Raw genomic sequence first — 14,667 nt, 5'->3', positions numbered from 1 at the left:
GGCATGTGATCACAGCCTTTGGGCATGGATGCTAAATGGCTATTGTCGACTGTATAAAAGCTAAAGAATTGCCAACTTCTGTTGCCCCAGCTTAGCTCAAGTGTAGACGAAGAGCCTCTGATTGCCCTCTCAGCCCCACCAGACAGGCTCCTGAGCAGTTCTAACCTGGGGCCTCCACCTCCCCACCCTCCTGATGGAGGTTATTTGAATTGCTACCTGCTGGCTGCCTACCTAGTGTGCTTGCAACCGGCCTCAGGTGTGGGCAGACTCAAGTGACTCCTGCCCCTAATGCCTGAGTGTTCCCAGGCTTGGCTTCAGTTCCAATAGTTGTAGAACTGCAGAGAAAATGCCACCGTCATTAAGAACAGTTTGGGATCCAACTTCCTGGTTCAGATCTCACTCTTATCAATTAACATTGTGAGCAGTTTACTGGGTATCTCGAACATCAGTTTCCATCATGTGTATTATGAGGTCAAAATAGTGTCTGTGCTAACAAGGACTGCTCTAAATATTAAATGGGACAATGTGTATATGAAGCTCCTAAATCAGCACTCAGGAAATACTAGTTGTTGTTTTTATTAATAATCATCTCTGTTGACTTCATGCAGACAAAAGGATAGGGTATTTGTGACTTCCCTTTGAAGTTTTAACGCTTATAATTTTGGACCTCTTCTTCTGCCTACCCACACTCCAACAAGCAGCATCCTTTACAGGGTAATTTCTATTAAGTTTTCTGACTGAGTGATTTTTTTTCCTTATAAGGTACTTTCAGTGGTCAAAGCTATCAAATTCAAATGATTTAAATTTACATTATTTAGATTTTTGAAATCTTAATTACTTAAACTATCAAATAATCTTTCTAATAGGTAATATCCTTTGGCCACCACAAAGACCTTAGGGGATGGTTACGGGTATTATGCCTGTCCCCATGCTGCTGACAAGAACCCAAGGCAAAGAGAGATTAAGTGAGTGACTCCCTCAAAGTCACATGGCTGGTTACCGATAGGGTACATCTAAGTCCTGCTTGAGATGCTGAAATTACTATTTAATTATCAAAGCCTTATTCATTGCAGGGACTCAGAAGCAGGCACAGAAATCAATTTCAGAAGATCACTGAGCAGAAACTGGAAAATGTTTTCAGTGAGTTGGAAAATCAGACTAAAGAATTAACCCTGGACTTGGGTTGTGAAGCCTAGAAATTCACACCAAGGTTTTTTTTAATCGTTTGTTTTATTTTTGTTTTTTAAACCTGTGAATTCTGCTTTCATCTATCACTTGTGGTATAGAATCCCCAAAATGCCCAAAGCCATTAGAAATTAAATTTACACGTTTCTGTGGTTGTTTTTTAAAGGGGTTCCATATTTATAGGAATCTTATTTTCCTCTTTTGGCACGTGGCAGTAGAACTCTCCTGTGGAATGAATCATAAACACTCCAAAAGATGCAAAAGAGCTTCCTCCTGCCTGCACCAGTCCTTTCTACAGTGCTTTCCCTTTCCTAGGGGAGGAAGGCAGTGAGCTTCCTTTTTGGTTGACCTCAAGAGTATCAGGACTTTTTTTTTTTTTTTTTTTTTAAGTAGGCTCCATGCTTAGAGTGGAGCCCAATGTGGGGCTTCAACTCACAACCCTGAGATCAAGACCTGACCTGGGATCATGAGTTGGAGGCTTAATGGACTAAGCCACCAGAGCGCCCCTTGACTTTCAATTTGAGTAGCCAGGGCAGAAGAACCAGAGATAATTCAGACCCTTAGAGAGTAGTTGTGTCAGGCCACCCACACCCTCCTGGTCCACCTTTCTTCAGATATTGCTGCACGGAGCTCCTGTCCAAGCTATGTGGTGCCTCACTTAATTCCTGCTGGTGGGGGGCTGGGGGGTGGGGAAGCTGCTCTGACTTTCTGTGTGGGATGGGGACTGCTGGAGGAGTCTCCAGCCCTTGGATGTGTATGTCCTGGAAGTCCCAAGTCCTGGGAGTTCACACCCATGGAACAACCTTGGCTAGTGGAGAATGGAGGTGAGTGGGTAATTTTGAGGTGCAGCATCTGAGGCTTTTCAGGCAATCCCTGCAGGGTCAAGCACAGTTGACCACAGTGATGACCAGCTAGGAGATGTGTCCTTATAATAGCTTTCCTACCTCCTGTTTCTGATGTCACTTCCAAAGATATGCTAAATGCACGCAAGCCCTTGTCTCCAGTTCTGCTTTGGGAGAGGGGAAACCCATGCTGGTTTTCAAAGTAAACTGATTGATATACATCTGGGAAGGTCAATGTCCCATATAACGTATCCCCAACTCAAATGACAACAATTTCTTGATTCTTCCATGAGAGAAGGAACACCATGATTGCAGAAAAAGCCCTGAGAAAGCAGGTGTGGATTTCAGGTTAGCTACTAATTAGTTATAAGACCCAAGCCACACCATTTAACCTTTTGGAGCTCAGTATCTGATCTACAAAATAAAAGAGATGAATTGGATTACATCACATGTAACATCCCTTCCATTTCCACAATTGTTATATTTGTGAATAAAAGCATCTGGGTGACAGTTTGCAGTGGCTGCGGATCCCCTCATTAACCCTAGGGATTGTTTTGGCTAAAAATATGGCAACACTTTAATGCAACTTTCGACAAGCAAGTGAATCAGCCTCCTGAAGGTCTAGATTAGGGAAAGAGCAGCTATTTGGTACCTCAAAAGACAATAACGCTGACAAAAAGAGAACAAGCTGGCTTCTTTGGGAGTCAGCAAACAGCAGGGTCTGCAGCATTAAGATAAGAACAGAGTAATGAGAAAAGGAGTTGCAACCAACTTCCTTGGCTGAGTCCCAGCGGTCACTCAGTGATTCGACACATCCCTAACAGGCCTTGATAAATGGACTCCAACTGGGGAGATTTTTTTTTTCCTCCTTAGAAGTTACTTGGAAACTTGGCTTGGGAAAATGCTTCGACTTTGAGCAAAAATAACACAAAATCCTGCAAGTGTCAGAGACAGGAAGTAAAAACGTTGAAGGGATATAGGCCTCCATGAATCCCAAATCAAGGAACATCATTCCAGAAAACAATGGAAGATTGGGACAGCTAAGTTAATCATGAGGGTCACAAAATACACGAAATAAATGGGCTATAAAGCAACGAGATTGCAGGTGCTGCTAGGCATTTACAAGACGTAAAAGACAGATGACATAGGTATTATTATCTCCATTTTACAATGAAGAAAAGAGGCTCAGAGAGGTGACTAATTTGTCTGATGACACACAGCCAAGTGATGGCAGAGCTGGAAGTTTTAATTATGTATTAAAATACATATTAAAAATTAATTAAATTTATATTTATCAAGGTAATACAGGCATGTAGTTAACAAACCAAACAGTAACGAAAAGCACGTAATGAAACAAAACAATGTTTGCCTTGGGGTGCCTGGGTGGCTCAGTCATTAAATGTCTGGCTTTGGCTCAGGCCCTGATCTCAGGGTCCTGGGACAGAGCCCTGAATCAGGCTCCCTGGTCAGTGGAAGGCCTGCTTTTCCCTCTCCCACTCCCCCTGCTTGTGTTCCCTCTCTCGCTGCGTCTCTCTCTGTCAAAAAAAAAAATACATAAAATCTTAAAAAAGAAACTAAAAACAAAAAAACAGTGTTTTCCATATTGCTGCCTTTTGTCCTTTGAGTATATTTTCTATGCTTTCATTTCCTGTTTTATTTTTGCTATAGTAATCTTAATTTCAAGAGATTTTTCTTCTCCTATGGTCACTCCTATTATTTTTTAAAGCATCCTGTTCTTGTTTCATGGATGTAATATCTTAGCTATCTAAGGGTATTGGGTTTTTGGGTTTTGTTTTCTTCTCCCTGTTTGCTCTGAATATCATTTTTTCCTATTTTCTTTGGCTTCTGTATTTCATATGGGTGGCCTTCACAAAATTTCCTGTGATCCCCCATATTAGTTTGAATATAATAGTAAGGCATTGAAAGACTGATATTGAGTTGTATGTATGCATCCCACACCCACATTACATGGCACAAATTTACACTAAAAATTATTAATTGTTTATATGAAATTCAAATTTAACTAGGCTTCTTATATTTCTTTTTGCTAAATCTGACATTCCTGTGTATATGATCTATGAACTCTTAGCTTCTGGGTGACTGGGCTATGGGTTTTCAATCCAGAGATTTGTTCCATTTCAATTCATTCCCTCTTCTGAGCTCTGTATCTCCTTCCCACATTGTATTTTCCTCAGTCCAGAGTCTGTTCTTTCATTTCTCCAGGGAGTAAATCTCTAGCTATCTCCAGGGGTAGAGAAAGGGAAGATACTGGCTACTTTGGGGGAAGTCCTTGTGGGTTCTGAGCATTGTATAAACTGGCTTGCTATCAATTTCCTTGTTTTACTTAAGCTTTGAGAGTCACATCCCCTTTCCATGGCACGTTTTCTCTCTGGGCTCCAAAAAGGTCTTACAGAGCAAATCATCTTGCTTCTCAGAGCTGTTTTCCTCTGTAGGTTCTGCTTTTTCACTTCTACTCTTTTAGGTCAGTTACCATTTGTTGGTCAGCCTTCCATTTCCACTAATGTATTGACATCTCTTCTCAGTTGTGGTATGTTCTCTTTCTTTCTCCTTGCAGATTTATGCCTTTATTTTTCTTTTAAATTTATTTGGTGTCCTTTCAGTGGAGTTTCAGGAGAGAGAAGATATAAACACCTGGGCTCAATCTACCAGATTTAACTAGAATGCCAGAATGCAATTTAAATCCAGACCAGCATACCTTTAAAGCCTTTCTCCTGCCACAATACCATATACTAAGTCATTCAGCAGAATCCAACAATAAATACTTATGATTGTGTACTCTAATATCCAACCTTCCTTTATTTAATAATAGGGCTCCTACCTTTTTTACCAGGGCATACGGCTACCCAGAATGGTAGCTTCCTTTCTCAAAGTTCCTTCAACCTAGGTATAGCTGAATGACTAAATTCTGACCAAGAAATGTGAGTGGAAGAGTTATGCAGAGCTTCCAGAAAACTTCCTTAAAAGATAGCTTGCATCACCTTTTGGCCCCTTTCCCCGTCTCTTCTTTCTGCAGGTGCAATGTAGACATGATGGGTGGAGCTTGAGCAGCTCTTTTGGACTAAGGTGGAAACCACGTGCTGAAGGCAGCAGCTCAGAAACATAAAAGGAACACTGGGGCCCCCGTGACTTAGTGTACTACTCTACCAACTCCAGATTGCAGATCTTCAGATTTCTTTTATGTGACAGAGACGTAAGCCACTGCTATTTTGGGGTTTCTTTCCCTTACAATTGAATCTAATTCAAACTGACACAATCCCAAAGTGCAGTAAGATTTCAAAGAGCGTGAAACAGGGCTTTCTAAAAAAGGTGATGGAGGAGATCAGCCTTCAAGGAATGTTTGGGGGGGGGGGAGTGGTGCGGGAGAGGATCTCATGCAGAAACAGTGTGATTAGGGCACAGGGGCACCTCTGAGATGTTTTCAAAGGGCATTATGTAGACCAGTCTGGTCGGAGTAGACAAATGAGGTAGGAGAGAAGTGAAAGATAAGGAGGAGAAAAGGTTGGGGCCGATTGTGGAAGGCCTTGAAACTTGAAAAAAAGTTTCGAGGTTGCTTTAAAAGCAATGAAGGCACTGAAAGTTTTTGAGAAGGAAGTTGGAGATACAGGATTAGAATGTGAGGGAGGCTTAGACTGAAGAATTCCAGAGCCTTCTATGTACCTATACAGGGTTATGTGGAGATGAGGCTGAGGAACAAATCTGAGTAGAGAGAGAAGAACATGGGTTCAAGAACTTATTTGTGGGAACAAGGTGAAAAGATACCTACAAAGAACCCAGAAAAGGAGGACGAAAAGGAGCTGGATGTTGGGGAAGAAAAGAGGGTAGAAATCGACAGTAAGAAGCCCGTAAACCTTCAGAGGTCTCAATGAAGCTAGACAATATCAGAAATGAGTAATAGACATTGGATTTGAAGACAAGGACGTCTCTGGTGACCTCTGACCGAACAATTCCGGTTGAATGTGAAGGGGCACATGGTCTACTGAGTGTAAATAGGTGTTAGGAAAATAAAGGTACTAACGTGTTCCATTCATCTTAAAAGGTAGTCAGTAAAAGAAAGGCAAATCGAAAAGCAATTAAAGATCTCCATGGGGGGGGGGCACCTGGGTGGCTCAGTGGGTTAAAACCTCTGCCTTCAGCTCAGGTCATGATCTCAGAGTCCTGGGATCAAGCCCCGCATTGGGCTCTCTGCTCAGTGGGGGAGCCTGCTTCCTCCTCTCTCTCTCTCTCTGCCTGCCTCTCTGCCTACTTGTGATCTCTGTCAAATAAATAAATAAAAATTAAAAAAAAAAAAAAAAAGATCTCCATGGGATCCAGTGAAAGAATTTGTTAAGGAAGGGAAATGGGTCTTTAAGAGGAAACTGCATATTTAGTGGAGGAAGAGACTTCCAGGCTGTCAAAAGAGGTGGCACAGGACAGAGCAGGTCTCAGAGGAAATAAGAGCAATGAAATTTCCACCTCAGATGGAGGCTTGAACTTTGGAAAAAATGGGGACCTCTCTTCTGAGAAAGAGAACTAGAGGAGAGGCAAGAAAGAAAGTCTTGGATTTCAAGTCAGCCTTTCAGCAACAAATGTTTCATGAGCATCACCAGAGCCATTATGGATCTGACCAGAAATAATGGTCCAAAACAGCAATCTTAAGACAGTCTCTAAAATGAAAATGAAAATGGCCACCACTTAGCCTCAGAGTCAAAAAATCTCCCACAAAGCTCATAAAATAGAAGAAAGCTGTAAATTTCACAATGGTAGCCCTGATTTTCTTGTCTTACAGATTCCACCTTAATGAAGTTCATTTAGACGAGAGGAAAACAACAACAAAAATTTAGCTCATTTACACATTTATACCAGTGTTGGAGTAACAGGCAACCTCCAACATGGACCTGAAAATTAATTACAGGGTGAAATTTTAGATATCCATTTGTCAAATAGATCAAATGCCAATACCTACTCAAAGTACAGCGTGAGGTCCGTTGCTAATATTGACTGCTTCAAAAGCTGCATAAGGTCACTATATTCCTTGGAGGACAAATTAGCAAAGATGTTGTGACCCTGTAATGAGAAAGTAAAAGGTCACGAAAGACAACATTAGATCTGAAGATGTTGATTACATATGTTTCCTATATTAAAAAAAAATTATGGGCACATGATAAAGCCATTTAAAACAATTTAATGACATTTTGTGCAAATACAAACAGATTCTCGGGAAGACAGAGCAAAGTCAGAAAGTACAATCTTTTTTGAGGGCCACGAGGGGGCACTTTATTATCCTTTATTAGACTTTATTAGTCCTAAATAGGAAACTCTGAAAATGTTTAAACTTACTGTGGTCAGGTTTGTCCCAACTACTCCATCTGACTGCCACTTCCTGTAGAATTTACTGAGTGTAAAAGTTGACAAAATATTTGGGAATCTTTCTGACCCTAAAATGAACACTAGTTTCACTTATAAAGACTTAAGTTGGCATTTTAGGAGCACCTGCTATAGCAACAAATGACTTCAAGGACGAAGAATAAAAACCCTTAGACCAGCGGTTCTCAGCTGAGGGTGATTTCGGCAATGGGGACTTCTGGCAATGGTTAGAGACACTTGATTGTCACACTGGTTGGGTGTGTTGTTGGTGGGTAAAAGCCCGGGATGCTGCTTAGTGTCTCACAATGCACAGGAGAGCCCCCACAGAAAAGATTTACCTAGTCCAGCATGGCAACACGGCTGAGTCTGAGAAACCCTGCATGAAATTGTGACGATACATCCCAATGTAGTGTGTGGTAGTTTGAGCTCAGTACGTCATCCCTGAGGGGCTAGAATGTATATGGTAGGTTCTTGGCATAGTTCTTGGGACTGGTAAGAGGACTCTGACCTAGGAAAACTTGCACCTGTATCTCCACACCTTTGCAAAGCACATTTCTTTTCATCAAAATGTATTTGAGCTGCATGAAGACAGTTCTGCCATGTTTTTATAAAGTGAAAAAAAATCCTTGCGTAGAGTGACCGACAATTCACTTACTTTGCTTTGAAAGTCAGGGAATTTTTCATTGATCAGGTTTTCCTAGCATAAATTAAGAACTCATAAACAGGAGGCCTGGGAACTGGAGGAGCTTTAAACCTGGTGTTTGAGAGCCACAAGATGCTGAAGAAGGAAGGGGCAGAATGACTGCCTGAGAATAAACTGTTCTCTACCAGGAGGTAAATTAATTCTTTTAGGGAACCAGAATATCAATTAGCAAATTAGTTTTTACCAGGCACCAGATGATAATCACCTTCCCTGAGTTAATTTATCTTATTGGGTGAACTCTCCGCTCCTCAAAGACTAGAGTATATTGGTTCCACTTGGGACCAGGTCCAATATTAATAATAATTTTCAAATGAACTCTTCCAGACCCTTAATTCAGCCATTAGGAAGAAGACAAATAACTAAACGTAGGCCATGTCATAATTCTGCCCAGGATTTCTTGCCTGAGCTTTGCCCCATGGATCAATCATGGGGTGGTGTGCTGGGGGCCTGGGAGAAAATGGGTGGAAACTATGGAAAAATCGTCAACCAGGATCCAGACCTGTGCATCTAGCATTTCCTGGTGAGAGAGATATAACCTTTAAGAGCAAGTTACAGTAAAAAATATGTGGCGCTCAGGAGAGACTTGGTCTAAATTCAAGGATCTTGATCATTTTGTGAGAGAGCAAGCTTTACCAATTTTAAAGCACATGTCGTAAATGACAAATTTACAGCTAATAGTGATAAAGCTAGCCAGATAAGCTTTAATAAAAAAAATAGCTAATTTATAATCAGAGTATTGTTTGTATGTAAATTGACCTTCTACGGTGCCTCGAGGGTTAGTTTCTGAAAGAGATTTGTCTCCCTGAAATACTGCTTCTACTCCCTGTTTAGGGGGGAGTGGTATTGATGAAAAGTAAGCCCAAATGTGGAAGGAGAAAGGTCTGGAGCAACTTTCCGCCAGCCTCTGCCTCGTTTGAAAAGCAGGGTCATAATGATATCTTCATGTTTGCCTTTCTGAGGAGCAGGACAGAAGGGGAAGTAGGGGAAGCGCCAGGCCATGACCCCCACACACACCCTGTCGCTCAGGGGCGCGGTTCCGTTATTATTGTTCTTCATAGGGAACCCTGGAGTGAGGGCCAGCCAATGTGTTTTGTTTGTCTGAAGGCAAATTCTCAGTTAGTGGGGTTTGTTTTTCCCAGGAAACAAACAAATGACCTTCTGAGAGACCCCAACACCCTGTTTATAGTGCCTGTTGCTACGAAGTGGGGGCAGTTTTTGGGGTCAGAAGCACAGAATAGACAGTCTGCACCCAAGCTCCTCCTTACCCTCCTGCCAGCCATCTTCCACAGCGCTCAGCTAAAACACGGCTTACTTAGGAAAATTCCAGAGCTGCAGATGCTGGGATGCTGGTTTCTGTCAAAGTTGCTGAGAGCCTAACCTTTGATGTTTCATTCCCAACTGAAAATACATCTCCCCCAGCGGGTTTGCCCTTCCCCAGCCGCACTGGGTTCCAGAGTGCTGACTCTCCTTTATGGGGTCGAAGAAGGCTTTCGTGATATTGCAAAAGACATGCTTTCTCAAGATAGGCTGGAGGAAAAAACCCCTCCATATTTAATGATGCTATTCCAGCGAAGCAGGGCCTTAATGATGATAATAATAATAATTAATGGCACAGCTAGAGAACTGACAAATAATGGGGAACAGATGATCCCTTCTTGGCCTAAAAAAAAAAAGTCTGTACGCCTGCAGAAAATTAAACAGATCCTTTCCTGGCAATTTAAAACTCAGATGCCTCAGCGAGAGTCAGTTAGTGGTTTTTCTTTTTCTCCGTGGAGAGCTAAAAGTATAAAAATCCAACTATTTCCAACTCCTGCATTGCCACATGAAACAAAATAAGGCATATGGCTTTGGCCCAGGGTCTCAAGTTTAGCTGCAATTCTCACTTTCAGACTGCTCCCACCAGCAATTTTGGGTTCTTTTATCTTTTATAGCCTTCTCAATTGTGCTAATAAAGTGTAATTTTCTCACCCTGTTTCTACTTCTACCGTCTTTTCAAATGGCTTTGGATTTTGCAAAACGGTAACGTTGGGCCACTCACTACTGGGATCGAGTCACTCTGTTAGTGGGCTTCTGTCCTCCTTCAGCAAGGCAAGCCTGTGCCCTGGTGACGAGCTAGATAAGCAGTCCCCTCTGCTGAGTGAGTCTGAGAAGTCTTCTTACTGGTACTGAGACCCAAATGAATCCACTCAGGAAGAATTTGAATAAGGTTCTTGGTCAGGCATCTGAAAGAATTTTTTAAAGCCACCAAGAAAAACAATCATTTGGCCTAGAAAAGCGTGCCCCTCTTCTCCATATCTACCTGTGATGCTACAAAGAAAAGAAGAGGTAGCAAACATCATTTTATTGGTTTACTGTCAAGGGGGGAAGCAGAATATTGGGTGTGTACCTCACTCTGAAGGATCATCACAGCATGGTTAAAATGGTGGTGCTCCAAGGTAGCGGAAGTTCCATAGAGTTGGGCCAGGGCAGAGCCGCTCCTGAAAGAGGTCAGAAGGGTGAGTGATCCGGGCCCTCCATCTGCCATTGATTTTCCCACACCAGTACTTTGGATCAAACTGCTTTTCCTGCTTTGGCTCAGGAACATGAGCATCTACATTCTCAGGAAAACTGTGTAGTTCACTTATCCATGAAGGAAATATTTTGAAAAACTTCTGTGTGCTAGGCTAGAGCCTGTGGATGATACAGCAATAAATGAGACTGAGTCCATGTTGGGGAGACATTTACAAACTAGTAAGGAACAGGACATGTGGTCATAAGGGAAGGTAATGCCCATGACACAACAACATAGAAAGTGTTCCAGGTCCAAGCCTAGTGCTGTGGATGATTCTAGCTCAGGGGATACGATTCACGAACTAAACCTTATATAACCTCTGAGGGCCCAGAACAACTAACTCTCTTATACTAAATGCATTTAACTCTCCATGGAAAAAACCCTTGGGAATATTGGGCAGAGGCCATTTAACCAATACATATATGGCTGACAAGCTTCTACTACTGTTTCCCAGCCCACAGTCCCATTATATCTCAGGGTAGAACTCTGGAAAGTTCCCTGGTTTTGGAGTCAGACCCTGGATCTTGGTAATAGCTCTGGACAATTACTTGGGTGCTTTAAGATTCAGTTTCTTTGTCTCTAAAATTATGATAATGCTATCTACCTCCTGTTATTTATGAAAATAAAATAAAATATTTGAAAGTGCCTATCATAATGCATGACATGGAGTAGACTGCAGTCTAGTAAATCCTGTAAATCAGTTAAAACACATATTTATTTCCATTTTAAGAAAGAAAATATTAATTGATAGTTGAAAAAACTATTTTGAATTATCTATAAATCTTGCTTATGTAGAACAATTTAATTCTCAACAGTATCAGTTAACCAAAGTGTTCATTGGAAATGTCCAAGAGTGTTCATTTCTGGCTCTTGTGGATTAGGGATTAGAGCATTTTATGAGCTAAGAGAGATCCAGAGAATCCTATAGTTTAAAGGGCAGTCCCAGGACTCTAATGACACATCCGGGTCCTTGTATTCTTTCCTGCGCATTCTAGAGAGTTTGGACATTAAAAGGGTGATTTGGCTTTTACTTGGAAATGCCAGAGATTGATAGCTCACAGTGTGCCCTGCTAATGAGAGGAGGAAGAACTGCATTTTTGGTCAATGTGAAGGATTTTGATCATAAACTGTCTTCCATCTCCACTGTGAAGCGGCCCAAGGTCCTAGCCAGATCAGGAGCCCAGGGACCTTGCAAAGACTCAAAGCTGACCACATGTTGGGGGAAACACAGGGTTCCACAGGGATTATTATGAATACAGTTGGTAAGGAGGGAATTAGGTTTTAATCAAGTGTGTGTTATTTCTTTTAATCTTACCTTAATCTGTATCATTAAATAAGTGAAAATTTGTTGGGCTAATCTTAATCGTCAGTGATTAATTAATATTTAGTTTTAGTTAGTATTTTCTATCACAGGTCATTTTTATGAAAATACATTTTTCAAAGTGTTCACTGTATGCCTTTGTTTTGGTTTTTGAAGTTCTAGGAGGTCCTATGTGCATGTCACATCAAGTTACCTGGCATGGAACAGGTACTTAAAAAATTAGCTGCTTGGCTAATAAGCTTACAGTGGTGTGGCTAGAGATTTAGTTTGAACTGGAAAGTTGACAGTAAAAAGTGTGTTAGCATATTTTGTAATAATGTTATTAATAATAATAACTATCATGAGTACCTACCTATCATACATTAGGCAACATAATAACGACTTACTATGTCATTTCATCTAGTCCTGACGACCACCATGAAATAAGAGTAATTTTTCTCATTTTACAAAGGAGGAAACCTAGGCTCAGAGAAGTTATACAACTTTTCCAAAGCCACACAGCTGGCAGGTACCAGTTCTGGCCTGGAATCCAAGCTTGTAAATTTCTTCTCATTGCATCATGAGAAAGATAACTTTCTCATTTCTGCTACTGAGTCTCCATTTTTGCCAAGGTGGTTGTTATCAATGAAAGAAGATTTCAAAATTTAATGGAGAATTCTACTTGTATAACTGCTAACCACAAGCTCAGATTCTTGTGATTTGTTTCTATTTGCCAGCCATGCCCAGATGCCCCTCACTTAGTAATGTGAATCCTGATAACAGTCATTGATACAGGCTAAGGTCACGATGCAACATATTCTCTCTTCCTTTATCATGTTGGTTTAGCAGACCTCACAAAAGTTAAACCAGCTAGAGGATCACAGATTACTTTATATTTTCTTTTTTCAGGATGACTGGGATGTTTCCTCCCTCCACCAGGGGACACCTTATTACAAATGCTCCAGTGTCTCCTCTCCCTCTTCTCCAGATCCACAGGGCTTCTGAGTGCCAAGCTCAATCAGATGTCCTCTTGGGCATTTGCGGAAATGCAGCCATGCGACTGTCCCCAGTCTGAGCATCTCCGGCAGCAGCCTCCCTCTTTGTTCCCCTTGTAATTGCATCTTACATTCTCTGGACTCCCACACAATACTGAGTTCATCACAAAAATATGTAGATTTTGCAGCTGAAGCAGACTAAGGCTACAAAAAGTGGAGGAAGACATTGTGGTTCATTCATTCATCTATCATTCATTCACCCATCAAGTATTGATAACTCTCACAATGCCAGGCTGCAGGCGTGCGGAGTACAGAGATAGATAAGACTTGGCTCTTGCCCTCAGGAAGCTCACAGTCCCTCCAGTTGTGCAGGAGAATTTCTCTGATTAGACCTGCTCTAATACTGCTCATCTTTCTGCAAGCAAGGTGCCGTCTTAGCGTTCATGAAGTAGAGCATGAGACCAAACCCACTTTGTTTCCTAGAGTAAAATCATAAAAGCAAGAATACTTCCATTTTCATGTAGACCCTTGGTTTACACTACCAGATTTGGTCTTTGTCAGTTTTTCTAAGACTGCAAAACCTCATGGTGCTTTTTCTCTCAGGCCAAGTCTCACTGAGGGTGTTGCCTTACCTGCCACTAGGCTATGAAACTCCTAGGCCATAGGAGTGAAGCCCATACACATTAAATTTGATGTAAGTGGCCAAAAATAAAATGCATCTGTTAGGATATATATACCTTATCAAAAAGTAGTCTGCAGAATATTCTTTGAAATATGAAATGGCATATGGGCAGAAATGAAAAAGGTCCTGTGGTCAAATATATTTGGAAAATGCTGAGTTTAAAAAGTTAAGTTCTCGGGGCACCTGGGTGGCTCAGTGGGTTAAGCCGCTGCCTTCAGCTCAGGTCATGATCTCAGGGTCCTGGGATCGAGTCCCACATCGGGCTCTCTGCTCAGCGGGGGGCCTGCTTCCCTTCCTCTCTCTGTGATCTCTTCCCTTCCTCTCTCCTACTGTGATCTCTCTCTGTCAAATAAATAAATAAAATCTTTAAAAAAAAAAAAAAAGTTAAGTTCTCTCTTTTTCTTAATTGTAGAATTTCCCAGTGTCAGTATGTGAAAGTACACTGATCTGGCAGGGGGGAACATCATATGCGGTATTAACCAATTTTACTTTGTCATAAAACCATTTTTTAAAAGAGGCCATGTCTTTCATGTAATACATTTAGTGTCAAGGTATACTTCCAGTTTTTCACGTAAAATATGAAAAGATACCCACATTATTTGCATATGGAAAAAAATGAACCTTAACTCCAGCCCTCATTTTAATTGTCTATGGTAAGTATATCCATCGTATAAGAGCTCTGGGGCACGCACAATGTAATTACGAAAATATTACATATCCAAATTATGGAGCTCTATATATCTCCAAATTGTGGATACCCATATTGTATATCCAAATCCCAGAAGCACAGGAATATTTATACATGTGATTATTCATGAAGCTCTTTATTGATTAGGTCATCCCGACGTACTGAAGTTTCTCATTTCTGGGTAGGTGACACACCAAGGAGAGACTTATTAAAAAGAAAAGTTGAAGTGAAAATTCTTTCCCTACAGGCATTCAGCACTTTGCCCAGGGAGCAAAAAAATAGACGTGCAAAAACATGTGTAAGTTTGCTAGACGTGCATATTCTTTGAAAGAGAGATGTGATGGAAGTGTGTGTCCA

General features: G+C 41.2%; 1 protein-coding gene across 1 annotated transcript in view; it reads right to left on the bottom strand.

Annotated features, from left to right (window-relative positions):
- Positions 1-14,667, bottom strand: part of LOC131827927 (dual 3',5'-cyclic-AMP and -GMP phosphodiesterase 11A) — a 248,434-nt gene that overhangs the window by 53,400 nt on the left and 180,367 nt on the right. Inside the window, exons 15-16 of the mRNA XM_059168871.1 lie at positions 10,481-10,571; positions 6,991-7,091 (exon numbers count right to left, since the gene is read on the bottom strand). Of these exons, the coding sequence (XP_059024854.1) occupies positions 6,991-7,091; positions 10,481-10,571 (192 nt within the window). The remainder of the gene's footprint in view (positions 1-6,990; positions 7,092-10,480; positions 10,572-14,667) is intronic.

This window comes from Mustela lutreola, chromosome 3 (genome assembly GCF_030435805.1).
Source record: "Mustela lutreola isolate mMusLut2 chromosome 3, mMusLut2.pri, whole genome shotgun sequence".
Lineage (NCBI taxonomy): Eukaryota > Metazoa > Chordata > Mammalia > Carnivora > Mustelidae > Mustela > Mustela lutreola.
The sequence above is the reverse complement of the archived record's forward strand: the minus strand, read 5'-3'. Positions and strand labels throughout refer to the sequence as shown.